Here is a 20,228-nt window from a genome sequence, read left to right on the forward strand (position 1 = left end):
AGTTGCCAAAACATCTGAATTTTGATTACCTGATGCTTCAATGGTCATAAGTGTAAAAAACAGTCATAAGTCATGTTTTCAGTTGTAACTTCAAATGGTCAACTAAAGGAATGGTTGTAAGTCAAGGACTACCCAAAGTATATTCGAAAGGAAAAAGAGTATATACCACAATGATTTTGGCTAAAGACATGAATTCTTGGGCTCCCAATCGCTTGCATACTTGTCAGAAATATGTTGTCAGAAATATTGCATAAATTTCAAGTTCTTCGTATGCGTAGAGCAGGGCTTTTCAATCAGTGGTACGAGTACCACCTGTGCACCTGGCAGGTGGTACGCGACCATCCTAGAAAAGTGGTAGCATGGGAGGGGAATGAGCTGAACCGGTGGCAGCACTGCACAAGCCTGAGCGAGAAATGGCTGGAGCTGCAGGGCTGTCAGGGCTCAGCAGAAGCGCCAGGATCAGCACTAGGCTCCAACTGGAGCTCAGCGCTGATCCTGGCGCTTCTGAGCCCAGAAGAAGCGCCGATCAGCTGGAATGTTGCAGCATCTCCAGGGTCTTGTGATTTACATTCAGATGCTTGGCAACTGATTCACATTTATGATGGTCACAGTGCCCCAGGGTCATGTGAAGTAACCAAAACCTGCTGCAACCACCCAGCAGACGGGAGGAATAAAAACCAAACATCCCCCCCCCCCGCTGCCAATCCTCAACAGAAATGCTCACAACAATGAAAACCTCGAGCAGGCAGGCAGGTGTCTTGCTCAGTTGTGGCTTGGGGGGCACTTTTTTTAGTGCCACTGTAACTTCGAACAGTCACTAAGCGAACCGTTGTAAGTTGAGGACTACCTGTACCTCATCACTTTTTTCCTTTTTTTTTTTGGTCATCAGGTTTTTGACACCTTGCTAGGCGACTGGTGGTACTCGGATGTTGCCATATCCTAAAAGTGGTGCAATGGGTGAAAAGGTTGAAAAGCCCTGGCATAGAGGAGAAACCTACAGTACTGTCACCTCACCAAAATAAACTACTACAGGAATCATATTAGCCGTAGCACCAGAGAGGGGTTTCTCGCAAGCTGCCCCTCTCGCTCTCCCCCCCAGATTCGCTCCCCTCCCCTCCCCCCCCCCCCCCCGGGGCGGACTCCGCGGTAGGAGTTTCAGCCACAGCCGCAGCTCCCTCTGCTCCAGCCCAGCTGGTGGGGAAGCCGGAGAAGAGACGCTCGGGGGCGGCGAGGGCGAGCGCCTCCCTCCGAAGCCGGCCGCGGGACCGCCCGCTTTCTCCTCCCAGACTCGGAGGTCCCGGGAAGCTGAAGCGACCAAGTGCAGCCGCCGCCGCCGCCGCCGCCTCAACCGAGCAGAAAAACAACAATCCCAACAGCGCGTCGCTCGCTCGCTCCTTCTCCGCTCCGTCTGCTGCGGAACGGCTTCGGCCTTCGCCGGGGAGCTCCGCCAAACGCCCAGGGCCGGGGCCCCGCAGCCTCTTCCCCGGGGCAACGTTACCTTTTGTTCCGCGGCTGTCGCCCGCTCGCTGGTCCCCCAAACCTGCCGGGAGGGGGGCGAGGAGGACGGAGCCTCCTCTCGACGCCGGGCCCAATCGCCCGGGCCCCGCTCCCGCGTCCGCCCCTCCAGCGATCGCCGGCCTGGCTCGGAGGCAGGGGAGGCTCGCGAAGAGGAGGCTTCTCCCTCCCGTCCGAACCCCGGTGGCGACGGCGACAGCGGCGGCTCGGCTCCAAGCCGTTCCGTCCCCTCCCCCGATCCCACGAGTGATTGACACGCCGACGCCCGCCCTCTCCCCCGCCTTGCTCGGTTCGCATTGGCGCGCGACCCGAGCGGCCCGCCTACCCGCCGTCGCCATTAGCCGGTGCCTCAGAAACGCTGATGTAATTCCCACTCCAACTTCTATGGAAACAGAGACTCGGCTTCGTGGCGCCTTCTGGGTAACATGGTTTTGTCCCGCCCATTTGCCGCAGTCTATGAGGGAATTTTTCTTCGCCGCTACTACAGCTCCCGAGATGCCTCGCGAGGGCGAAGAGGAGAATGAGAAAATGGAGGGGGAGAGAGAGAGAGAGAGAGAGAGAGACGAAGAGGGCTTCTGGAAACGGGAGGAGGGGAGGAGCTCGCGCCTGCGCCAACAAGCCCCGGTGGCGCATTTTCCCTCCATCGGGCGGAGGAGCGGTCTAGGCGGGAGGGGTGGGGCTTGCGCTTCTGGCTAACCAGAGCGAGGCGGGCCGAGGCCGGTGAGGAAGCCGAGGAGGCCGCGGTAAGGTTGAAGCCGCCGCGCCGCTGAATCTCCGTTCGCTTCGACAGCCTCTTCTACTCGAGTGGCGGCTCCCTTCCGTGCCTGCCTCCTGTCTTTGCTTTTTCCTGTGAGTCCCGAGTCTTCTGCTCCGCTCTCTGTTGTCTTACAATCCGACGTGCCTACAGACCCCGGGTTCCTGCTCTGGAACTTAGGCGCTGTCAGCGGTGTGCAACTGAGCTCTGCCGCCCGGCGCCTGTAACCTCGGATGGGACGCAAGATCCAATCTTTGTCAGTTACCGGGACCAGAGCTTTCCGAGTCGTGCTGGAGCCCCTCTTCAGGCAACCACCTCTCTCTAGCAGAGTGTGTGCTTTAAATCAGCGTTTTCCAACCTTAGGAACTTGAAGATGCGTGGACTTCAACTCCCAGAATTCCCCAGCCAGCTAAGCTGGCTGGGGAATTCTGGGAGTTGAAGTCCACGCATCTTCAAGTTCCTAAGGTTGGGAAACACTGCTTTAAATATAAGAGGGGCTCCAGCACGAGTCCGAAAATTCGGAAGATAAAACCTCTTGGTCCCGGTGACCGACCCAGATTGGATCCTGCAACGTTATCCTGGGACACGCAGATTCGCCTTCATTCTCCAGGTGTGCATTCTGGCACAGGAATTCTGAAAAGCCAGTCCATTTACCAGGTCATCACACAGTCATCAGCTTCACTCTTAGTGGATCCATCTTCAGTTTGCCATTGCTTCCCCGGAAGTCCAACAATATAATTTATATTGTTAAAATCATTTTGCTACAGACCTGTGGAACCGCTTACCGGTTGAGCTCCGGATGCCCCCCTCCCCCCCCCCCCGATCTTCGCTCCTTCCGACGTGATCTAAAAACTTATTTATTTGAACAAGCCGGCCTGGTCTGATGGGTTTGGGGTCTGGGGTTTTAACATGGATTTTAACCAATGTACTACATCGGGCATAATTATTTAATGATTTTTAACTTTTGTATTTCGTATTTTGATATTTATTGCCCTGTACACCGCCCTGAGTCTTTCGGGAGAAGGGCGGTATAAAAATCTAATAAATATAATATATAAATATATTCGGATGGGATGTTTGGTTTTTTTTCTCTTTAAAAGATGCTCGGATTTCTAGAAACGCGATGTGATTTTCATTGTAACAAACAACATAGACTTTTAGTTCTCTTATGCATGAAAGACTTCAGATAATATCTTTGTTCCACAGAATTCAGGATTCAAAATTGAAGTGGTCGTCCGGAAAGGGGGGGGGGAATGTAGGATTAAGTTCTTTGGACATTGCACACCCATAAAAACCTTCTTCTGGGCTCTTGACGTCAGAAATGCTAACACTTTATTTGACAAATTTCTTGCATTTCAAGACATTGGGGAGTAACCAGTACCTGTTATGGCTGTGGTGTAATTCATAGTAAAATTGCTATTTTAGCTTAATTTTAGCAAACTCACCCTCATCCTTACTATATGGGACAGTAAGCTGGCTATCCTGTAAAGATCCAAATATTGATAGAAGTATTACTATAAAGTTTCTTGGAATTACTGCATTGTAAATTACTGCAAGATTATTTGATAACTAGATTTATTCATTTTGCTGTTAAGTTTTTAATAACTCTTTATCCACCTTCAGTTTTAATTCCTTAAGGTAGATGGTGTAAAGTATATGTACTATTGTCTCAGTAGGTGGCAGTACATGGATGACCTTTCTTGGCTTTAGAAAAGAAGCAGGATCCTTTAGATGTAAAACCAAACATCCCAGAATAATGTATTGATGCACAAAAACTGCATTTCTAGTGACTTCTTTAATCACTAGGAGTCTTGCTCAGTTTGAACCTAGATATAATGTACTGTATGTGATTAATTTCATAAATGGCATAATATTTCAAAGTACTGTTAATTCTTTCCCTAGATCCATAAAGAAATATCCTGAACTCATCTGTTTTTCTTGATGAGTGATACCATTCCTTCTGATGCAGTTGGTCGAAGAATTCTCTGTAATGGAGAATATGGAACAGTACTTTATGTTGGTAAAGTTCCTCCTACAACAGGTAGAAAAAATATTATTATATCCTATGTATTTTGGGGGGAAAAATGGTGTCATTACTGTTTATTTGTTTTGTAATATTTATCAGTTGCTTCAAAACTCTGAACAATCACAAGGAGAAAATGCCACTAATAATCAAATTCCAGAAGACATAATATTCATCAGTTTAAAAAGTCACATTGATGTTCATTAACAATCATATTAGTAGCCAAAAGTTTGTTGAAATAATATGATTTTGGGACTCTCCCAGAATGCAGGGAGGCGTAAAGACAGGTGAATGTGTAGAGATAGCATGTTCCATAGTGTGAGGGCTACTAATAAAATGGTTGCTTTGAATTCCTTTTAGTATTTATTATTTATTAATCAAACTTACATAGTCGCCCATCTCACCAACAGCAACTTTGGGGAGCACACAACAGTCAGATGAAAACAACAAATGTTAAAAACATATATAATAATTCATATTACTACATATCATCAAAGACAAAGGTGAAGGGAGGATGAAAATAGCCACTTTCAACAATGGAGCCATCTAAGCATGTCTTTTTCATTAGGAACTCTAGGCCTAATAACAGCCAGGTCTTGAGGGCTTTTTAGAATATCAAAAGAAATGGAGCTGATCTAATTGGGGGGGGGGAATATTTGATAAGGTGGGCTGTACGGGAGAGAAGACATGTCTCTTGGGACCCACCAAATATAGCTTCTCAGTCAGTGAAACCCTCAACATGACTACTGTCTAATGGGGTGGACTTATATCAGTGGGAAGAGGTGACCCCTCAGATAGTCTAGTCCCATGCATGAAGGGCTTTAAAGGTTAAAACCAGCATCTTGAATTGGACTCACATGCAAACTGGCAACCAATGCAGCTCATGGAGCAGAGGTGTAGCATGCACTGTTCTAGGAACACACATAACTTCCCACACTACTGTGTTCTATACCAGCTGAAGCTTCCGGATACTCTTCAAGGGCATCCTCATGTAGAGCACACTGCAATAGTCCAGTTTGAAGGTGATCAGAGCATGAGTGACTGTAAGCAGGGCCTGCCCCATCCAGGAACAAGTATAATTGGTGCACAAAACAAAGCAGTGCAAAGATCCTCATAGTTTCAATTGCCATCAGTTCATCAAACGCGTTATGAGGCTAGAAGGACTTTCAGGTTGCCTGGGGTAGTGTGACTCCATCCAGTACCAAAGATGATATAGTCTTGGAATCAGTGGACCTCAAAATACAAATCTATTCATCTTGCCAGGGTTCAGCTAAAGCCCGTTGTTGCCCACCTAGACCCTCACTACCTCCAGATGCCAGGATAACATATGCACAGCATTGCATAACTCACCAGGAATGGAGATATATAATCAGTTTATATTGGCAACAGATAACCTCTCCCAGCAGCTTCATGTAGATGTTAAGAGCTCCAAACCCTGTGGCACCCAGTATAGTAGAGGTCGAAGGCAGAACCTCTCCTTCTCAGTCATCACTGACTATACTGCTCCAGAAGGAAAGAGGCAAACCAGCACAGCACTGTGCTGCTCACCCCCAATCTTCTAAATCAGTCCAGAAGGATACCATGGTTGTTGGTATCAAAAGCCACCAAAAGGTCAAGTAGGGCAAGTATTGATGCTTATAACCCCATCCTTCCCAGATCAGGGGTCATCTAAAGGCGAGACGGATACTATATCTGTACCAAGCCCAGGTCTGAATCCTGATTGAAAAGGATCCAGATAATCTGCTTCCTCCAAGGCCCATTAAATCTGTTCCATTACCACCTTTCCTACCACCTTTACCAGGATTCTGCAATGTCTTTTAAAAGTGGGGGACAAACCCCAACCTCTTTAAGAGGTAAAGGAACAAAGAAAAATTAACTACTGCCAGAACCCACTCACAATACTCTCCAGGCCACTAAGATAAGCCAGGAGGGGCCTGTATCTAAAGAACAGGTAGTTGAGTTCATATTCCTGAGGACTCTGTCCATTTCCTTACGTCCCATAGGTTCGAACCATTCCCAAACACCAAGCAAAACTCCTCCCTAAGAATCTCCTCTAGACCTGTGACAAGGCTAGTATTCTGTTGGGTACAAATTTAAGCAATTTTATCTGGCAGATGTGCAAATTCCGCTGCCTGTCCCTGTAAGCGGTTCTCCAAGCCCCCTTGCCCAGGAGGGTCCATCCCACTCAAAACAGGGCTGCAGGTTTGCAGTCTCCAGATGCAATAAAGGCAGAGAAATACTGGTGCTTTGCCACACTTACCACCACAAAATGGGCTCTAACTCATGTTCAGTTGAGTTTGTCCTTTATTGAGAACCAGTAATATTCTAGTCATCTCTTGTCCCATTTCATCTCCCTCAACTCATCTGTAAACCACAGAGAGTGCTGGAAATCCCCCATTGGGAAGAGATCACATAGGCATCCAATCACAAAGGCCTCAGCCATTCCCTTTTTCTAATTGGCAGCCGAGACTTCAGATGGTCCGTGTAGCAGACCAATAGGGATAACCTCCAATTCATACTGAAATTGTTCTGGATCCATCAATCACTAGGGCTGGGCCAATCTATTGGGTCCAACCTCTTTGTGGTACCTGACTGTGTTAGAGAATCACATAGAAATCAGGGCATGATCCAGCCATGACAAAGGAGAGACCTTCTCCAATTTCAGATCACTTTGCCACTGCTCCAACAGGAACACCAAATCCAGAGTGTGACCACTGTTTCGAGTCAGGCTCTGGAAGACATGGGATAGGCCATTGCTTCTTGGAAGCCAAAGCCACCTCACTCCATTCCTGTGGAAGGAAGATTAAAGTCCCCCCAAAGCAAGACATTGGGGAATTCCATTGCCAATCCGGAAACAGAGTCAAAGAACTTGGGCAGGGAAGTTGCTATGCAGCAGAAGATTAGTACAACAGTAGCATTTCCAGATGATCCCTAAAGTCCAACTTAATGACCAGGGTTCCACAAGTGGGGACGAGTGGAACAGCTCCCCTGAAAGCTGTAAGAGATTCCCTTGGTGACAGTCACCCCACTCCTGCTGTAGAGTCTTGGCTGATGTCACACTCAAAAGTCAAGACAAATTTCAGAAAGGGAAACCCAGCTAGGTCTTGGTAATATATGCCTGGTCAGCCCTCTCATCCACAGTCAAATCACAGACAAGTGGGGTTATGATAAACTGACACAGCATTTAGCCGTAGCAACCAGAGGCCAAGGTCATTGAAAGTCCATTGAGAGGGCATTCGGGCTGAGATCAAGAAGCTGGAACTTGGAACTCCAAAAACAATGGATCCCTGGTTCCGGAAAGTGGCCCCTTCAGTGTCTCCCACCTTATCTCTCCATGCCCTTCACCACCATAGTACTCTGGCCTGCCTCCATACCCCAAACAGTAGCTCCGTCCCCTTATCCAAGCCCTTTAGATCCCAGACCCGGGGAATCACCTACTGTCTTTGCCAAGTATCTAGGGAAAGCCAGGCACCCTGAGAGACTTACAAGTGCAGAGTACCCAGCAGTCACTTCCCCACAACCCCACAGCACGCGCACACGAGCTCTCTTAATGCAAGACACCTTCCCTTGCTGCTTCCACCAGTGGGCAGGGGCTCCCTTCCTCCTTCACCTTTCATCGAATCTTCCTTCAGCTCTCACCTAGAGGAAGGAATCAACGCACTCGTACCCACTATTATCCAAGGACACTCCTCCCCGTCCGCTTCCACTAGTTGTGAGAGGCTTTCTTTCCATTCATCACCACCACCAAATCCACCTGGGATTCTCACTCAGGGGAAGGAGAGAAAGGGAGGAGTTACTCAGACAACAGTGGGAAACCCCAAGTCCAGCTCTTAAACATTTCTCTAAACCCTCCTCCAGTCCTGGGGTCTTTTCAACAACACACTCCACAGAAGCAGCTAGGCAGTCCAAAAACCCACCACCACCAGTCAGCATGGTAGACATTTTCCTCCTCTGGGAAATAGCCTGAGCGCTTCTCCAGCCCAAATAGGTCCCTGCAATAATGGATGCCTCAGGAATAGTTAGGCCAGTCTGAGAAGGTGAGAAATGCCACAGTCTAATTTTAAAAAGTCACCCAGATCCCAAGTGTGGCAAATGTGCTTGGCATGGCAGGCATGGTTGGCGGCTCAAAACAGCAAGTACTTCTGGCCTCTGTCCCAGTTCTCCCACTGAGAAAATCTAGATTGGGCCAGGGACTCTAATCCAGCAGTCTAACCTCCCTTCAGGTGTCACCCGCATGCACATAGCAAACAAAAAGCAAAGCTAGCATAAAATCACAAGGACAGTAGTTCTGAAGCTCCCTCCACCATCTTAACTAGAAGCTGTATAAACTAAATCAGTCTTCTTTTTGCCATGTTTGACTGCCAGAGGTTTCCTTTCCAACTTTTTTCTACTTTGGAGTTCAGATAAAAAAATGTGTTAGTGTAAATATTTCTTTCGTTTGCTTACAGGTTGGTATATTTTGAATTAATAGCTGAAAAATATAGCCCTCAGCATAAACTGTTCTTTTAAAATGGCTTACCCTTGTGCTCTTCAGAGTGGATGCTAGAATTATGAATCACACAACCTGATAACTCTTTGAAAAAGAGCTTTGAGTCTTCATACCATGTTTTCAATGAAAAGAAGTCCTCAATGAATCTGGAAGCGTATTTCAGTTTGATAAACACTGAAAGAAATGCAGCGATACCATAGCAGATATAAAGTAATCTGAAGTGAAATAAATGTTAGAGATATTTTCAGTACAGATTACTCAGAAGGAAGAGTCATTAAAATTTAAAACTAATTTAAGTCAATAAGTTGTCTCCTCAACTTGAAAAACAGTGCACTACATACTAAAGCTTAAGCCTTCAACCTGAGTTTATTCTAGGTGATTTAAATTTTATGTGTAGTTTTTGAAAAGCCTCTAGGAAAAATGCCTGAAGGATGAAAGCCGGCTTGGTGACTTTGGGCTAGTTACTTTCTCTCTCGACCCTCCTGACCACACAGGGTTGTTATGGGGAAAATAGGAAGAGGAAGTAGTATTACCTATGTTCACTGCCTTGAGTTACTTATAAAAAATAATAAAGGTGGCAATAAAGAAACAAACAGAATGCTAAAATCACAGAGTTGAAAAGGTTCATTTTGGCAATTAGGTCCAAGTGTCAAAAGAAATCAGTGTCTCTTTAAAATGAAAATGTTAATTCATCAGTCTTATTGTTGCAACCTAAACATGCTGAAACTTTGTTACATTTTATGTATTATTAAAAAAACTCAGCTCTTCTGGTAATTATGTAGTTGAATTACTAATAATGATGGAAGTCGTTGTTACAGAGCTTGAGACAAACCCTACTGCTATACAGGAGTTATACCTGAAGCAGTTGCTCTATTAGAATATTCTTTTTCCAGATCAGACTTGTGAATGTTATGATATAACTTTTATTCATTTATGATAGCGTAGCTTTTTAAAATTTAGAAGTAGCCCTTCTGTCAGTATAAAAGTAATTTCATATGAAAGAGGCAGACTATGCAATTTTGAGTACAGAGAGAACAGATCAGATCACCTGAGTAGCTATTAAGACCTTAAATAGATTTTATTGCTGAACTATTTTGAAAATTGCATTTATAAAACATTTATTTTTATAATATTAGGAATTTGGCTTGGAGTTGAATGGGACAACCATGAAAGAGGAAAACATAATGGTAGCCACGAAGGAATACAGTATTTCAAATGCAGGTTAGTTAATTCTGAAATGTAGTTTCCCTTTCAACAAATAAATAGCATATGCAAATTACAAATGAATCAGGCAATAAGATTTATATTTTCCTTTGACTCTTAATAATATTACCTGAGGGACATGGTGGCTCAGTGGGTTAGGACGCTGAGCTTGTCGATCAGATGGTCGGCAGTTTGGCAGGTCAAATCCTGAGTGCCGCATAACAGAGTGAGCGCCTGTTACTCGTCCCAGCTTCTGCCAACCTAGCAGTTCGAAAGCACGTAAAAAATGCAAGTAGAAAAATAGGGACCACTATGGTGGGAAGGTAACAGCATTCCCTGTGCCTTTGGCGTCTAGTCATGCCGGCCACATGACCACGGAGACGTCCTCTGACAAGCTCTGGCTCTTCGGCTTTCAAACGGAGATGAACACCGGCCCCTAGAGTTGGAACCGACTAGCACGCATGTGCGGGGGGAACCTTTACCTTTACCTAATATTACCTGGCATGCAGTAACTTGAATACATTGTATTTTTGTACCAGTTAGCCTTAGCAATGTAGATGTTTATTGCCTTTACTGAATCTTTTTGAAACTTTCAGCCAACTGCCTGATTTATTTGAATTATTGGGGATCAAACAACTTATTTAAGTAAAGTATCTGTAATTTGTTTTTTTTTCCATGCCAGATATTTAAGTTTAATTTTGCTCTTTTCAGAGCTTTGAATATTTTATAAAATTACGCTGAATATCACCCAAGCACATGCACCCAAGAATACACAAACACGTACTAGTAGATTAATTATACAAATAAGTACATATTTACAAATTCTCCTATTCATAAAAATGTATTTGTAACCTCAAATCAATATTTGTGATGTGTTCATGTGGAGAACAGCAGAAATTTTGAGTTGCCATTCTGTGCGGGGCTTCTTTTATACTGGTGATCTTGCTGGTTAAGATGGCCCCCTGTGCCTAACGTTCTGAAATGCAAGGAGACTGTGGTGAGCCTTAAGAGAAAATATGCATGGCTAGATAGGCGTTCTTCAAGTAAGACTTACATTGCTGTTGGCCGTGAGTTCAGTGTTAATGATTTAGCAATACAGTGCATCCAGGAAAAGGAAGAGCAAATTTGCCAATCTGTATATGAAACCACAACAGAAACTGCCAAATTAACGTCTGTAGAGTAAGGAAATGATGAAAAAAATTGGAAAGGTAGCTAAATTTGTAGATTCGTGAGATGATGATCAACTTTATAGAAGCAGAATAGACCACAAAGTTGTGAAGCTTAAAAGCCAAAGAAGTTTACAGCCACCTTACACGCTTGAAGGGCAATGTTCTACCCTTCTTGGCTAGTGCTGATTGGTTTGCACATTTCGAAAGGTGAAACAAGTAGTCCTCAACTTACACCCACAACTGAGTCTGAAATTTTGGTCATAAGTCATTGGAAGACATTACGAGACTAATCATATGAGGACTCAAATTTTTACAGCTGCATTGTGGCTTTCCAAGGCATGGTTGTTAAGTAGTCATGTGGGTCATTAAGCAGAGAGTGGAATGCCTCAGAGGTGGGGGAGTCCCTGGGAGTCCCAGTGCAGGCCAAGGGCAAGTTACGGAAAAGGACTTGAAGCTGTAACTGCCTCAGCCTGATCCAGCAGCGCAGTGAAAATGTGTCACACCCAGGAAGCACAAAACACTTGGGAAGCTTCCACAGTGGGACAAGAAATCAGCCACCTCCTACCGAGAGCTGAAAACCAGGAAGTCTCTACACAGAACACAAAGCAGCTGCCCTGCTGGAAGCTCCAAAGGTCTGGGAGGTTTGAAGTGTGTGAAACAGCCACACACACCCTTGCCAGCTGACCTTCACCATTTTTAGGCTGCCTTTACTATGAAGAAGACTGCTAGTGTGCGCTAACTCAGATTCCAAGATTTCACAGAACATTACTACTTTTTATAATATGAATTTATTGTACTAGTGTTTTTGTGTTTAACTACTGCTGGACCTGATTGGAGAATGCAAATATGACAGCTAAAATGGAACTTTAAAAATATTTGTAATTCCTCCCAACTGTTTCAAGACCATATCGGAAACAAATCAGCTCTGATTCGGTCTGTATCTGGAACATCAGTTAAAACACGTGCATTTTTTTTTTGATTCAGGAACAGATCACCTGGAATCGTCTGTTTCTTGAATAAGATGTTTTAAAACCGCTTTTAAGAAACTGCTGTCACTTTCCTTCCAGGCATCCTACAGGTGGATCCTTCATTCGCCCAAACAAGGCAAATTTTGGAGTAGATTTCCTTTCCGCCGTTAAAGACAAGTATGGATTGAATGAAAATGAACATGGTCCGGAGAGTGAAACAGCACTGTCATTAGTAATTGGAAGGAAAACTGTAGAAACAGTTGGATTTGATTCCATTAAAGAAAAACAAAAGCAAGTACAGTTCCTCTGAGAATGAGCAGCACCAGAATGATTGAATATATTCCCATCCTGTTAGAATGTTCTGTTGCCCAGTTATTGACGCTGCTAGTGCATTCATGTTTATATCGCACTCTATTACAATTCTTGCCCTTGTGCAACTTTTCTACAATTTTACTGTCTTGTTTTTTTTAGATTTATCCTGTACCTGTTTATTTGTTGCATGCATTGATTATAGCATCTTCTCTCTCAGAAATATACTTTGTTATAGTGGCGCTGTGTCTTTGGTGCTGCAGAACAGTAGCATAAAAGACTCAGCTGAGAAGGGCTTCTATTGTTCCTGCTGACTTGGCAGTATGCAGGATTTCAGCAGACCTTTGATTAGAAAAACTCAGTAATTGATCTTGAAATATTAATATATCTTTTAAGTAAAGTAAGGCAATGAAGCTTGGAGGGAAAGCATGTAACCCTTTTTTCCTTGGGTTTCATTTTCTTTTTGCTTGAATATTTTCTGCTTCAAGAGCATTTTTGCCATGCTTTGCATCACCTTGCCTAGCTCTCTTTTCGGTCTGCCAAAAAAATACCTTGATACTCCACTCTTGATAAGGACAAAAAAAGGGCAACGCTTTTCTAATGAGACTCTTTTTTTGTAGGCAACTGAATACCTTAAGTGACCTTTCAGTAGATGCGTGTGCCGTGAGTCTTGCAGGTCAGGAAGAAGAAATCAGAAAATTGTGCCCTAGTATCCTTTTTATATTGTCAAAATGCTTATTCAGTATGTGGTCTGAAACAGCATTGATTTCAAGAATTAGATGAGGTTATAAAAATTAGATGAGGTTATAACTTCCTTAGACAAAATTATTAGTAGTCTAAAATTAAAGCCTTTTGAAAAACACTGTGAAATATAGAAGCATTTTCCATGTCCACAGTCCACTGTGCCCTTTATTAAAAGTGCTGAAGAGAATTGGGGCAAGTTTTGAAGATAATACAGAGAAAAAGTACATTCTAGTGGCCGTACCCTAAACAGCATATGGAAGTAATATGTTCCATTACTGAGAAAATAGATGAATGATGTTTTGGGGAAATACACCTCAAATAAATTGTAAAAGTAATGTATTTTAAAACAGCTGATTTTAAATAAAACATATTTCTGGGAATGCGGAATAAAATTAAACCATTCGACGTATCAAGAAAATAAAATGGAAAATTAAATATAAATTAAATATAAAATATAAAAAGATTATACAAAATGAACCCTATATAAAAATGAGTGGAAAGTAATCTTGTTTTCAATTGAAATAAACATATTAAAAATAATGCTGATTTTCATGGCTAAAATTGCAAAAGTGACAATACCATACTATCAAAATGTACAGGTTCTCTGTGGGAATGTTAAAATTAATGTCTGATCTAAATTCTCTTGTTTATGGGTATATCCTGGAGTCCTTTATACAGTTCCTCTGACCAAAAATGGATAGTGTAGCTTCCTTGCCATTTTATATATAAGCTGTGCAATAGGGTTAAGACTGTTTCCTTCCCCCCCCCCCCCCACCACTCCATTTTTAAAATCTATCTCTTCTCAGAAAAAATGGGAAGAATATTAGGCGTGGCTAGTGTTGCCATGTGCGCAAAGTGGCCCAACCTGTAGCTCTGCTTGCTATGATTAACCTGTCCCCATGTGGTCCCTTGTTGTCTTCTCCCTGTTTAAACTTTGGTATTTCTTGAGTCATGGAGTCCTTAACCTAGCATAATGCAAGATCGTATTTCTTTATCATATTTATTGCACAGTTTTTCCTAAATATATTTGCTCAGATATTCGGCAGATAAATTTATCCAAAAATCTTTTGTCATCATGGAAAGAAGTGTTAGCTATTGCCTGCCAAACTGAAAATTTAGAAACACTTAATCTCAGGTATTCACAAATAATTTCATAATGTGTAGATGTGCTTAGACTTCTCTTTTTTTTGGGGGGGGGTTTTCTTGGATCAAATGAGTTAAGACAATTTTTGCTGATTCTGCTTTTTTCAGTGTGCCCAAAGAAAAACTGCTCCAGCATTTCCCTTGATTAGAGTTTCCTTGAACAATAATACAAGGTTCCACAAGGGAATCATAGAAAAATCACATTTTCCTCTTCCATTCTTCCAGTGATAGACTCTACTGGATTTCTGCCCTTCTGGAAAATAAAACAGCGTTTCCATTTGTGAAACAAAACTCTAAAGCTAATCCTTTGTCTGTATCAAATAGTGTCAAGTCATTTCAAATATATATGTTAATGGTACCAATACTCACTTAACATTGTGGTCCCTGCTACTTTTTAGCATTCTTCTCAAATTATTGCTATTTTTCTTTAATTCCCTTAGTGGAGACATGTCAAACACAAGGCCCGGGGGCCAGATCCGGCCCGCGAAGTGGTTTCATGTGGCCCGCGAAGCCATCCTGGAAACAGTGAGGGAATGGCCCCCACTGCCTTGGCCCTGACCCAGAGACCCTCCTTCTGCCAGAGACCCTCAGATCTGTCCCACTCCTGCCCAGGCCCCCATAGGCACCCTTGATGCGAACAATGTAGAGCTGGCCACGCCCACCCAGTAGGCCATACGCACTCTAGCCACGCCCACCCAGAAGGCCACACCCACCCTGGCCATACCCACCCGGCCCCCTGAGGGCAACCGCAATGCTGATGCGGCCCTCAATGAAATTGAGTTTGACACCCCTGCCTTGGTGCTATCCTTACATAGCAAAGGATGAACTCCTTTTCTGAATACATGTGCACCACCAATATGGGGCTTTTCCTTTATTTTGCAAACAAAAGCTTTGATTCTGGAGTTAGGATCTTATGCCTTAAACTAATACTATAGATTTAATATGACTTGAAATGTAGTTTCATCTCTGAAATCTCAGTGTCTAACTCTGCATTTGTTTCTGACATGAAACATGGGAGACCAATGTAAGCAAAAATGATAAATTAAGAGAAATGTAAAGAAGTCCAATATAACTTTGTCTTAAATTATAATAGAAAGATTGATGTACTGTATTTGTTCCATTTTCTAATGTATTTTTTCCTCAATTTTGTAATAGTAAAAACAAAATGAAATTTCCATCTGTTCTACCACCTGCTTCACAAACATTTTGTAAACTCAGGGTTTTGGCACTTAATCAGACTGGAGTGACATGGACTGAGGTAATACGGTTTTGGTCTTTGAAAGCTTATGGTTATTTCTTAATCATATCATTGGTAATTCTGATAAAACACTAATATATATATAAGCCAACATTCTTATAAAATATGCAATCTTTGCAAAAGTTTATACATGATTTTTTTTTCTTAGCCAGATTCCTTACCTGTTCTTTTAGTATCATCATAATTTATTCTTCTTCTAGTTCCTATAGAATATTACTTATGAAAAGTGAAGGAAAAATATATCTAATTTTGCCTCATCAATTGTGTCGTCAATTGTATTGATGCTACGTAAACTTTGCTTAAATTGCATCCTGGAAAAATCAAAAGAACAGTAGATTTTCCAATAAAATGATGTAATTCTACTAGCTTTGCATGTCATGATAGCAGATGTTCCTCTTCCCATTATGCAGATGTGCACATAATTTTTTTTCAACTTTTGAATGTTTTCCAGCTTTTCTGAGTTATATGTAGAGCTTTTTAAAGTTAATTATTTATTTAATATCTCTAGGTGCCCATCTCAAGCCAATGCCTCTGATCAGTGAATATCTGGTTTCAAAGATTTCCCATCTTGCTCATGAAGTGCTCAGTAGAGTTTCCTATTCAATTTCCCTCCCTTCCAACTCTAGAAGTTGCCATTTCAAAGTACCATGAAATGTAGTTTTCCAGGTCTTCACTGTTCTCTCATTTTTTCCTGTTAATGTGTTTGATTCCAAGTTCTCTGCATTGATCTCTAGTAACAGTGGCTCTACCCACTGTTAAACTCAACTGAAAGAAACTGATTTTTTTTTAGTGAAAATAGGTCCCCTAACCATGAAATGCATTTCAAGATAGCTCTGAATATTATTGAAATAAGTTTATAAAGTTGGTATAACTTGATTTTAATGTGTCCTATGCCTACAAAGGCAAGTGAAATTTGCTGTTTGGACTAAATGGTGTTTTCCCATTAGGTTCTTTTATGTGCTACAGGGTGGCCAGCTCTTGAAGAACTGTACCTTGCTTCCAATAGCATTTCACTTTTAAAAAGGTACGAGAGTAATTATTCATACAGCCACTGTTTTGCAAATATGATTCAGGTAGACCCCAAATGGGGACTGCCAACTCCTTTGTTAAATGATGCAGTGTTAAAGTGAACCATCACATGGATGGGCCAACTTACAACAACAGTTTGTCAGTTCCAGCTGCAGTCATTAAATGAATCACAGTCATCAAGGGGGACCTCACATGTCTGCGACTTACAATTTCCTGCCAGCTTCCCTATTGGCGTTGCTTGTCAGAGGCTGGCTGTGATGGTCACAAATGGCAACCATTTGACTGTAGCACACCGCAACTCATTAATGTGTTTTGATTGGCAAGTGCCCAAATTGCAGTCATGTGACCACAGGAACACTACAATGCCCACAACTTAAGGACCAGTCATGAATCTCCTTTTTCATTGTCATAATTTCAAACGATTGCCAAACAAGTAGTAAGCAAGGACTCTATATTGCATATTTTCAGCGTGGCCTGAAATATTTAATTATGAACCATACTGATTGGTGTGATTGTAAACATTGGACTCCTTTTATGTTTATAGATTTAATCCTAGGCATATGTATCTTATTTTTATATATAAAAACATCTTGGAGTAAGAGAACATTTGTTCTGTTTAAAATATTATTACAAACATGTTGACTATCCATTAATTAATATGTAAATTAAGGATGGTTTGCTGACATTCAAGGTTCAATATCATTTCATTATGATATCCCCACCTTCTATCCTGATTTGAGAAAAGCCATAAACCAAGATCAGAAACAGGAAATTGCCTTTGAGTAGACTAGGGACGCGGTGGCTCAGTGGGTTAGGACGCTGAACTTGTTGATTGGAAGGTCGGCAGTTTGGCGGGTCGAATCCCGAGTGCCGCGTAGCAGAGTGAGCGCCTGTTACTCGTCCCAGCTTCTGCCCACCTAGCAGTTCGAAAGCACGTAAAAATGCAAGTAGAAAAATAAGGACCATTACGGTGGGAAGGTAACAGCGTTCCGTGCGCCTTTGGCGTCTTGTCATGCCGGCCACATGACCACGGAGATGTCCTCAGACAAGCGCTGGCTCTTCAGCTTTGAAACGGAGATGAGCACCGGCCCCTAGAGTCGGAAACGACTAGCACGCATGTGCGGGGGAACCTTTACCTTTACCTTTTAGACTAGGGGAAGTAAATGGTGATAAAAGATATGTGTAGTTCAGAGTAGGTCCACTGCTTTATCTGTCCACCTTGCTGTTAAACTGTGGGTTGTGTGATAACAGCCCTTCCAGGTTTAGTAGAGTCTGTAAAAACTATTGTATGTAGAACCAAGTACTTCTGATCGTTTAAGATCTTGAATTATCTTCAATTGCATCAGTGGAGTTTTATTAGTAGAAACAGTAAAAAATGTATAACACTTTTGGTTTGGTTTTCCTTTAAGGTTTAGTATTTTTCACTTGTAATTATTATTTGGTTTTATATTGATGTTTTCCTGATGCTCCATTTATATTAGTAAAGAAGAAAAGGATTGTTAAAAATGCACTTACTTAAATGAAAATTATATTCCACTCCTTTAGAATGTATACATTATTTAGAGTAGTGAACCACAATGCATTTTAAAAATTGCATGAAACAATTACAGGGAAGGGATAAATTAAACAAGCACATTATCTAAACCAAAATTTCAGATTAAATTTACAATTCCTGAGATACAGCACCCAGAAGGCCTTATGTTTTTCTCTCCATCAACTAAGCTTCCACTATGGGATACAAACAAGGTCATCTCATCAGATGTTAGGCTGAAACAAGGCTGGTATGGCAATTAAAAAGTCTTCCAATAAAATCTATGTAGGTTATTTAATCAGGGACTATATATATATTAGCGTGGAGATTTTGTGATTTAGAAGAGTTAATAGTTCAGAAAGAATCCGGTGTCAAGTCTGTATATGCTGGTAGAAATACCTTGAATTATAATACTGTCAGAATAGAAAGCACTGAATTAGAACAAATGATTTTTGTGACGGTGTTTGTACACTTTACTAATATTTTAGGATCAAATATATATGGTTTAATAGAGACAGTCTTGGATGTATTATGATCTGTGATCATTGTACTCCAGTGTAGAATAACAAGAAAACAATACAAAGTATGAAAGATAGTATGATAAATCTCAATCTCTCTGGACAGCTCTCAACAGTCAGACATGGAAATTACAATAGAATTAATAAAAGATAAAGCTAAAAGATGGTAAGAGGTCTCAATCTCCCTCTATTTTTTAATTGTAAAGTTATAATATTACAAAGTTTTAAATAAGGAGTTTTCCTTGCAGACCTATTGATGTCCTCCAGAACCTGAAATGGCTAGACCTTTCTAATAACCAGTTAACTGACGAATATCAACTTCATCTAATTGCGGATCTTCCCAGGTAACTGTTGTACAGCACTACTGTTAATCTCAGTGTCAATGTAACTTTATTGGTTATATCTAGCAAAATACATTTTTCTTCAGAGTGGAACATGATCCTACTATTTTCCTAATCTCTTAGTCATGGTACATTACATACTGTACTTCTGTATTGAAGCAAACCTGTATAGTGGTGAAACTGATGTTTTAGTTTTTTGCCAAACTGTTTTAATCAGAGCTCCAAAAATTGTTACATGACTGTATGTTTTTTAGGAATCTTCAAATACAGTGACTGCAGACTATGATGACATAATAGTTTCTGCTTTTATTTTTTTTAAAAAAATCAATTTGTTTTCATTTATTCTACTTTATTTGATTTATTTTTCATTTCATTATACCCTTACAATAAAGGATCTTAATTACAACCTGTATCTTGCATTCTGATTTGACTTAATACAACAAAATGCTAATTTCAGATTTACGACAATTTATTGGATATGAAATCCAAATTATTGGCTTGTATTTTAATGGTTTGTCTTTTACATTTCAGGTTGGAAAGATTAATACTTTCAAACAATGGAATTTATTCTATGCACTTTCCTGATGCAACATTTGGTATGTAAATTAAATGGTCTTATATATGCCTGTAATTTAATTTTTCACTATTTTCACCAATTTATTCTTCTGCTTTGCAGGTTACAAGACCAGAATGTTTCCTTCATTAACTCATCTTATATTAAAAGACAATAGAATAGCAGAAGTAAGATACCTGTGTCATGAATTGGGTTCTGAATTCAATTCTCTTCACTTATTACAGTTTTTAATCTTTTGATTTGAGACTCAGTGGTTCAAAACCGCCATTTTCTTATTCTCTATGTTTCAGTGGTCTGTTATCAATGAACTTGACAAGCTACAAAAACTTGAATCATTTGATTGTCGGAGTAATCCTTTGATGGATTCAGAGAAAAACGTAGAGACTGTGAAACAACTTATTATTGCCAAAATAGGACAATTAAAGTTTTTTAACAAATCACAGGTATATTTTTGTGTTCCATTAGCAATCTTAAGGAAGCACATACAGTAATGTTTTTTGAAAACTGATGAGTAGTCATGGATTCTAAAACTTGACTGGTGCATAATAATACCCAACAATAATAAATGAATGTGTGACTTTCCTGAATTAACACTATTAGATGCATTCTGACAGGGCGTTTCCTGTCAGATAGAATAGGGTGCGATTTGACAATGGTCAC

At 41.5% G+C, this 20,228-nt stretch overlaps 1 protein-coding gene across 5 annotated transcripts in view; it reads left to right on the forward strand.

Moving 5' to 3' along the window:
* Nucleotides 1-2,165: 2,165 nt before the first annotated feature.
* The window catches only part of TBCE (tubulin folding cofactor E), a 28,241-nt gene continuing 10,178 nt past the window's right edge, over nucleotides 2,166-20,228 (forward strand). For 3 of the 5 annotated variants that reach the window (XR_014024550.1, XM_081313202.1, XM_081313203.1), the window contains exons 1-12: nucleotides 2,166-2,364; nucleotides 4,172-4,310; nucleotides 9,918-10,002; nucleotides 12,221-12,412; nucleotides 13,051-13,139; nucleotides 14,210-14,309; nucleotides 15,473-15,575; nucleotides 16,523-16,599; nucleotides 18,902-18,997; nucleotides 19,526-19,590; nucleotides 19,671-19,735; nucleotides 19,859-20,011. Coding sequence is in view for 4 of the 5 variants with exons in the window: in XM_081313202.1 (XP_081169328.1) it covers nucleotides 4,211-4,310; nucleotides 9,918-10,002; nucleotides 12,221-12,412; nucleotides 13,051-13,139; nucleotides 14,210-14,309; nucleotides 15,473-15,575; nucleotides 16,523-16,599; nucleotides 18,902-18,997; nucleotides 19,526-19,590; nucleotides 19,671-19,735; nucleotides 19,859-20,011 (1,125 nt within the window). In the remaining variant the exon portion in view is untranslated. Of the gene's footprint in view, nucleotides 2,376-4,171; nucleotides 4,311-9,917; nucleotides 10,003-12,220; nucleotides 12,413-13,050; nucleotides 13,140-14,209; nucleotides 14,310-15,472; nucleotides 15,576-16,522; nucleotides 16,600-18,901; nucleotides 18,998-19,525; nucleotides 19,591-19,670; nucleotides 19,736-19,858; nucleotides 20,012-20,228 lie in introns of all 5 variants that reach the window. The other 2 variants (XM_081313201.1, XM_081313200.1) reach the window with 2 other exon arrangements.

The sequence above is a fragment of the Vipera berus genome (assembly GCF_964194415.1).
Source record: "Vipera berus genome assembly, chromosome: 1".
Taxonomy (NCBI): Eukaryota; Metazoa; Chordata; class Lepidosauria; order Squamata; family Viperidae; genus Vipera; species Vipera berus.